Source organism: Salvia hispanica, unplaced genomic scaffold (genome assembly GCF_023119035.1).
Source record: "Salvia hispanica cultivar TCC Black 2014 unplaced genomic scaffold, UniMelb_Shisp_WGS_1.0 HiC_scaffold_510, whole genome shotgun sequence".
NCBI classification, from domain to species: domain Eukaryota; kingdom Viridiplantae; phylum Streptophyta; class Magnoliopsida; order Lamiales; family Lamiaceae; genus Salvia; species Salvia hispanica.
Window position 1 is genome coordinate 15,001 of NW_025952257.1, and position 8,465 is coordinate 23,465.

At 35.3% G+C, this 8,465-nt stretch overlaps 2 protein-coding genes across 2 annotated transcripts in view; one reads left to right on the forward strand and one right to left on the reverse strand.

Moving 5' to 3' along the window:
* LOC125199450 (photosystem II CP47 reaction center protein) overlaps positions 1-2,036 on the reverse strand; it is a 2,226-nt gene extending 190 nt beyond the window's left edge. Inside the window, exon 1 of the mRNA XM_048097456.1 lies at positions 1-2,036. This exon is cut by the window's left edge and continues 190 nt beyond it. Coding sequence (XP_047953413.1) covers positions 150-1,676 — 1,527 coding nt within the window. The 5' untranslated portion in view covers positions 1,677-2,036 and the 3' untranslated portion in view covers positions 1-149.
* A 15-nt stretch (positions 2,037-2,051) lies between these two features.
* Positions 2,052-4,077, forward strand: LOC125199454 (ATP-dependent Clp protease proteolytic subunit). Its single transcript, XM_048097459.1, has 3 exons — positions 2,052-2,191; positions 2,886-3,179; positions 3,793-4,077. The coding sequence occupies exons 1-3, from the start codon at positions 2,121-2,123 to the stop codon at positions 4,016-4,018; spliced, it is 591 nt and encodes a 196-aa protein (XP_047953416.1). The 5' UTR covers positions 2,052-2,120; the 3' UTR covers positions 4,019-4,077.
* Positions 4,078-8,465: the final 4,388 nt, after the last annotated feature.

Here is an 8,465-nt window from a genome sequence, read left to right on the forward strand (position 1 = left end):
CGTTTTTTTTTCATTTTCTTTTTGGGAATCATCTTGAAAGAGCAAAAATAAAAAAGCGATGATTCAACTTAACTCCGGTACTCTATGTAAAATCCCCCCAAAAAGAAAATAGCAAAAATAGAAGGGGAAAATGCCAAAGTGGTCTTGTATCAGACTGCCTGTCTTCTTGTAGTTGGATCCCCAAGTTTTTGGAATGCGCCAAATTCTACTTGAGCATCCAAATCGGGGTCAATGCCGGCAAAAACATCTCTGAACAAGGTTCTAGCACCATGCCAAATGTGTCCGAAGAAGAAGAGCAAAGCAAACGAAGCATGCCCAAAAGTAAACCAACCCCTTGGACTGCTACGAAAAACACCATCGGATTTCAAAGTCGCACGATCTAATTCAAAAATTTCACCCAATTGAGCACGTCTAGCATATTTTTTCACAGTAGCAGGATCACTATAACTGACTCCATTAAGTTCGCCACCATAAAACTCAACGGTTACACCTACTTGTTCAACACTATACTTAGATTCTGCCCTTCTAAAAGGCACATCCGCTCTAACAATCCCGTCGCCGTCTACCAAAACGACTGGAAATGTTTCAAAAAAGGTGGGCATACGACGTACAAAAAGCTCACGCCCTTCTTTATCTCTAAAGATAGGATGTCCTAACCATCCTACCGCTATTCCATCTCCGTTATCCATTGAGCCTGCCCTGAATAATCCTCCTTTTGCCGGATTATTGCCGATATAATCATAAAAAGCTAATTTTTCAGGAATTTTAGACCAGGCTTCTGATAAACTTTGATTTTCGGCTAGCCCGGCGCTAACTCTTCGATATATCTCTTGCTGGAAATAACCCTGATCCCATTGATAACGAGTGGGACCAAACAATTCGATGGGAGTAGTTGCTGAACCATACCACATAGTTCCAGCAACAACAAAAGCTGCAAAAAAGACAGCTGCGATACTACTGGAGAGTACAGTTTCAATATTTCCCATACGTAATCCTTTGTATAGACGTTGTGGCGGTCGAACGCTAAGATGGAATAGACCCGCTAATATGCCCAGTGTACCTGCTGCAATATGATGAGAAGCTATTCCTCCCGGAACAAAAGGATCAAAACCTTCCACGCCCCACGACGGATTTACAGGCTGTACTCTTCCCGTTAGTCCATAAGGATCGGACACCCATATTCCAGGGCCGTACAGACCTGTTACATGAAATGCACCAAAACCAAAGCAAGCCAACCCGGAGAGAAATAAATGAATTCCAAAGATCTTGGGCAAATCCAAAGAGGGTTTTCCTGTACGTTCATCAGAAAAGATTTCTAGATCCCAATAGACCCAATGCCAGATAGCTGCCAAAAAGCATAAGCCAGAAAACACAATATGTGCCCCAGCTACACCTTCGTAACTCCAAATCCCCGGATTCGTTACAGTTCCTCCTGTGATACTCCAACCGCCCCATGAATTGGTTATTCCTAAACGAGTCATGAAGGGTATAACGAACATACCCTGTCTCCACATTGGATCAAGAATAGGGTCAGAAGGATCAAAAACTGCTAATTCATACAAAGCCATCGAGCCCGCCCAACCAGCAACCAGAGCTGTATGCATTATATGAACGGAAAGCAACCGGCCGGGATCATTCAATACAACGGTATGAACACGATACCAAGGCAAACCCATGGAAAATACCCCTTTATCGAAGAAAAATAGACACTACGTAACTTTATTGCATTGGAAAGGTTATACTATGACTATCCTATAGACTTCCCCTGTTAAGTAGATTACTTCCTAACAAGGGTTAGGATTCTATATTCTATTCGTAATAATGGAAGAATTCTGTTCGTAAGAACAAAGAGAAGCAGATTTATTCTATACTCGATAAGTACCAATATGCAATGGTGGATTGATACCATTTTCTATGAGTAAATGTGTCCATCCTTCATTTATCATTAGAAGGATCTATTCGTAAAAATTTTCCTTTATTTATTTTGTATTTCTTTCTAAATTTTTCTAATCTATGGAAAAAATAAATATCATAAAGTCAATATTATAAAGACAATAAAACCATATTGTTACGTTTCCACATCAAAGTGAAATATAGTATTTCATTTTTTCTTTCAATCCATGCCTATTGGTGTTCCAAAAGTTCCTTTCCGAAGTCCTGGAGAGGAAGATTCATCTTGGGTTGACGTATAGTGCGACTTGTCAGATATATTGGGTCATATGGGATTTCCCCGTTCTCTCCCCCGACCGAGATATCCTCTGTTTCGCCCAAGAAAGAGAAATTGAATCATCGAAAAATTGGAGCGTGAACTGCAATTAAATGCATTCTTTGGGGGAATTCATAGAATTATATCAATTAGAATAATTTATGGTTGGCTTTGGCTGTGGACGAAAAAAATGAGGTATCCAGACTCCGTTTAGAAAAACCCAATTGGTAATATATTTATGATTACTACGTGTCTCATAAATGATTATTTGTAAAGTCATAACAACAAGAAATGGTGATGGGAGGGTTTGTCCTATATGTGCAAATCAAAATCGGGCGTATCTTTACCCGGAGTAGAGCATAAACCTAAAAAGATGAAAGAAGCCCATTCAGGAACAAGAAAATATCATCGCGATTTGGATTGAATTTCGATGAAAGAATACATCAATGAGAAGTAAATTCGATAAGTTTATTTACCCCCTTTTTATATTATCAAAGAAGAAATCAAAATTCATTTTTTTTTTGAAAAATCTAAGAAAAAGCCCTTTCATTAAAAAGCTCGAAAAATAAAAGAAAGAGGGCTGGAATCTATACATTGATTCTTTTCTTCGCTATTTTTTTTGAACCGTATGCATCAAAAGGTGCATGTACGGTTCCTAAGGGATAAATTTTACCCTACTCAACCGACTTTATCGAGAAAGATTACTTTTTTTAGGCCAAGAGGTTGATAGCGAGATCTCGAATCAACTTATTGGTCTTATGGTATATCTCAGTATCGAGGATGAGACCAAAGATCTTTATTTGTTTATAAACTCTCCTGGCGGATGGGTAATTCCCGGAGTAGCCATTTATGATACTATGCAATTTGTACGACCAGAAGTCCATACAATATGCATGGGATTGGCCGCGTCAATGGGATCTTTTATTCTGGTTGGAGGAGAAATTACCAAACGTCTAGCATTCCCTCACGCTTGGCGCCAATGAAGTTTTTTTATTTGAGAGAAAAAAGAAAACTATGCCTTCGCCAGACGAATATTAAGTAATAATAGCATGGCACTTCGAATTCGATATGAATTTTTTTTTCAAAAGATTTGATTATGTATCGAGAGAGTAGTATGAGATAAAAGATATTTCCGACTTTCTCTTATCTATCGGAAGTCCAATTCAGCGTCACAAACTTGTTTGTTTTCACACCAATGGGCTCTTAACAATATTTAAGTTATAAAAAAAGAGTGCGAAAAAAACCAAATTTCCTTTTTTGGTTAGCTCAAAACGAAACTTTGGGATTGCTGAATCAAAGACAAAAAAAAGAATCCATTTTAAAATAGAAAGCAGCGGAGCCATCATAGTATTTTTGAACTTCTCCGAAAAAAAAGAAGGGCGGCATTTTGATCATTTACCCGTCTGGGGTTGATAGATTTTATTTTTATCTTTCTTGGACGGGAAGTAGGGGTTAATTTCATTATAGAGCCGTATGCAATGCATAAAAGATAATGCCCGTACGGTTGTTCAATTTTATCCTTTTTCCTATTTTTCTTTATCTTTCTTTTCTGTTTCTTTCATCACACCAGATAGAACTATTAGCAGGGTAATGATCCATCAACCTGCTAGTTCTTTTTATGAAGCACAAACAGGAGAATTTATCCTGGAAGCGGAAGAACTACTGAAACTACGCGAAACCCTCACAAAGGTTTATGTACAAAGGACGGGCAAACCTTTATGGGTTGTATCTGAAGACATGGAAAGAGATGTTTTTATGTCAGCAACAGAAGCCCGAGCTTATGGAATTGTTGATCTTGTAGCAGTTGAATGAAAAAAATGGATTTTGTGCAAATCAGTGATTTGAAATTTTATCTATAAGTTGACTATATATTCATAGTGCGACGAAAGTGTGGCCACACTTTTCGCCCACGAGACCGGCCGACTAGCAAGGACGGCTCTCGATCCCATCGTGTACACAGCCTGGTAGGGCTTGCGGCCCATACTCAGACCCGAATTCGTATAAACATATCCATAGCCCTAGCCCAATGGAGCGAACTCACAAACTAGGCATCAGACGCACAATATCACAACAAAACAGACATAGGCATGACATAACAGTTAAACCACCCTTATAACACCAATCAATATTTTTGACAAAAATAAAAGAGAGTTTTAAGAGTAAAGCCCACCTCGATTGCTTAGTTTTCAAGTAGTTTCGCTTTTCCGTTATCCGGCTTCGCAACCAAAGTTTCACCTTTTAATCACATAGGCACATATCACAAATTAGGTTCAATACTACTCTTACTCATGCATGTCTCATTACTTTTCCCTCTTCCCAACGATTTATCTTATCATCACTAATTAATCAAGATCATGTTTATCACACAAGATTATTTAACCATCAAACACACACCATACAAACACTACACACACACACGTCGCATACACACACACACGCCACACACACATACACGGCACACACACATACATGTTCCCACATCCCTTTTTATCCCTCTTTCACTCAACCAAGATGCATGAGGGTTCAAGAAGACCGATTAATCGGTTAGAAGAAGAAAAAGAAGAAGTAGAAGAAGAACAAGCATAACTCTTAAACAAAAAATACCTTTTAGAGAAAAACGATCGGTAGAAAACAAGTATTAGCCTTGATTCTTCAAAGTTCTTGGATTAAACTTCAATTCTTCTCCAAAAGATAGCAAAATATTGGAGAGTAGAAGAAGAAAATTTGAGAGAGTGTATGGGGGAGGGTTTCGAAATTTATGGGGGCTAGGGTTGGGGTTTTGGTTCTTATTTATAGAGCTCAACAAGATCTTTAGGTAATTAGAAGGTACTCCATTCACTATCTAAAAATAAGCAAATCTATCCTTCTATTCTGTAGAAAGTTTATGGTTTCTATTGGTGCAAATCCAATCACCTTAATTTAAGATGAGAAACAATTCTCCATTGGAACGGACTACGAGGGTCAGCTACCCAGCAAACTTTCATAATTAAATACCGTTACTGTATAGGTGGGTCTCCTTGTGAAAGACCTATTACTGGATAATTCATGGGTAGAGCCAAAGAGTGTGGTGTGAACTATACAAGTTACCAATAACATTGATGAAATATTAAATGAAGCCAAAGGCTCCGGTGTATAGAGAAGACCTCGCCGTTTAAGAAGTAACCATAGAAACGAGGAAACCCACTTTTTCTTTATTCATTTAATTTCTATTTCTTTTTTTTTTTTTTACTAAATTTTTGACACCTAGCAAAAGAAATTTTATTATTTCTTTGCTATTTCGCAGTAAAATACCAAAAAATCGTGGTCGGGAAGGTTATAGTAGCCAAAGCCATTGGAATTTTTATTTTATACATTGGAAAAATCCGTTTGGTTATTAATAGGCCAGGACGGTAAAAATAATAACTGAAAGAAAAAATCAATTAGTTATTTGTCAAAATTTTATTTATTCAATGACTAGAGTTAAACGCGGATATATAGCCCGAAAACGTAGAACAAAAATTCGTTTATTTGCATCAAGTTTTCGAGGGTCTCATTCAAGACTTACTCGAACTATTACTCAACAGAAAATAAGAGCTTTGGTTTCAGCTCATCGGGATAGGGATAAGCAAAAGAGAAATTTTCGCCGTTTGTGGATCACTCGGATAAACGCAGTAATTCGAGAAAAGGGAGTATCCTATAGTTATAGTAAATTAATACATGATTTATATAAGAGGCAGTTGCTTCTTAATCGTAAAATACTGGCCCAAATAGCTATATCAAATAGGAATTGTCTTTATATGATTTCCAACGAAATTAGAGAAAAAGTGGATTGGAAAGAATACACCGAAATAATTTAAATGAGGTTCCCCGGAGAATGCACTCCGGGAGGGTGGAGTTGGAGTCAAAATGACTCTGAGAATGCGCTTAAAGTAGTCAAAATGAATGAACACGTTCAATAAAAAAATATTTTTTTCCGATTCGTTTTTTTTTTACGACACAAAAATCTGGATTCTAAGATTTGTCAAAAAAAAAAAAAACGAATCCATGTTTGAGTTCGGATTGGAATTCTGATTGAAGTGAACAAAAAACAAGCCTATTTATTTCTGGTTCTAAGACCGGTAGTTCTAGTAGTCGACTCAATTCTTTCAAATTGTTTCTCATTATTAAGAAAGGGTAACAAAGATAAAATACGAGCTTGTTTTATAGCAATAGTAATTAATCGTTGTTGTTTCAAGGTCAATCTATTCACTCGTCTAGATAAGATTTTTCCCTGTTCACTAATAAATCGACTAATTAAACTCATGTTTCTATAATCAATTGGGTCGCTTGGATTTATCCATGGTTTGTTTGTTTAGTTTATTTCTTATCCCGAAAATCCTATTCCTTAATTGTCATTTGAACTACAAATAGGATTCTTTTTATTTAAATGCAATATCTTCTATATAAGAACATTTAATTATCACGTAAAATCACATAAGAGAATTAGGCCTTTTAAGTGCTGAGAATGCTACCTTGCGGACTTATGAGCATAAGTCATTTACCACCATTATGTTTCAGTCACTTCGCACCATTTTTCTCTTCCGATCATTATCCTATCTTTGCGACGTCATTAATCTTCCGCCTCGTGAACTTGATTTAACACCGATTGCGCGATCGGATATTCAATACGTTGAGAAATGGAACTAAAATTCGAAGATGAAAGCTTGGAACTCCTTGGCTATGGAGGGCACGACTTTTGGGATGAAAATGAGGATGAATAGTGTTATTTTGGGTTTATAAAAGTGTCCCTAAACTATTAATTAATTTCATGGTAATTTTGGTGTACAAATGGCACTTTCCATTCATGCATAGATATTTTCTTTTTCTCTAGATTTCTCTTGATATTTCTAGTCAAATTTAGAGTTCTAATACCTTATTCATGTAATTATTTTCGGCACTTATAGTTCGAATAGGAAGATTGGATTTCATTCATGTGGAAAGACAACCTTATCCTCCTATCACATTCTATTTTATGATTGCCGATTCAACTCCGATTTTCTTCTCGATTCCCTTCACATCATATTTCTAATATTGGCTTCTAATAGTACTTTAGTCCTTAATATTTATCTATACTAATCATCTAATTAATTTGGCTCTCTTTTTTTTTTATCGAATCAATCACCGAAAATTCTAAATCGATAATTTAACACAAACCTCATCTATAATTTTACTCATATATTATTTCTAATAATTCTCATCACACTTTATCCTTACAAAAATTTATCGACTATCAACATTTCCAATATCGATTTATTCGTCGAAAATACTGAGTCGTTGATATCTTATCTGAAAGAGTAAATTCCGTCTAGGGCCATTCTTGGGATGTTACATTATATTTGGTACTATTAACAATTGTTTCATAGCACATGCACACATCTTACGTTCTCATTGAGTCATTTATCTTTTTATTTTATTTTAAGCTAAATGACTGTAATGAATTAATTTATGTCTTGAATGATGTAATTATATGAACTATGAGCTAAACCGATCAATATACAGAATTACAAGTGTATTTTTATTTCTAAAACCCAACAATAATGTTTATTTTGTAATATTATGTTTTTAATAAATATTTCATTCGTCCATTTAAAAATTTGCCACTTTTCATTTATAGTAGTGAAGAATACATAAGTCAAACTATTTTAATTCTTAAGTTGAGACCTTTATTTTATTTACACACTGTTACCCACTAACATAAAATCATGCCGCTTATAATATGAATTTGTTTAATATGAATGAAGGGAATAATAAATTCAAGGACACTGTATCACAATCTCGAAGCTTTCGACCATCTTAAATTCTTAATACTACATGGTTGCAAGAATATAAAATATTATTGTAATTGCAATTTACATATCTCACACTCAAATATTCGGATTAATTTGAACATATCGACCTATTAATTGGAGGTACAACATCTTAAAAATTAAATTGAACTTGTCACAAAAATATAAAAAAAATACTCCTAAGTTCCATATTTCAAATGAATGAAGTAGCGACACCTGTGCGGACAGAATTTTTCATGCTTAAAAATGAACGACAAATTTATTGGGATTTTCTCTGCGATTTGTTTACTAGCAATCTATGTCACTATCGTTATCTCTATGAATTTATCACTTCAAATTATATCATTAAACACTTAATACTATATATAAAAATCATTGTATCTTGCAGATCGTTAGCTATAGAATAAGGCCAATAAATATTTATTAACTATATTTGTTTGCACAACTGATAATTA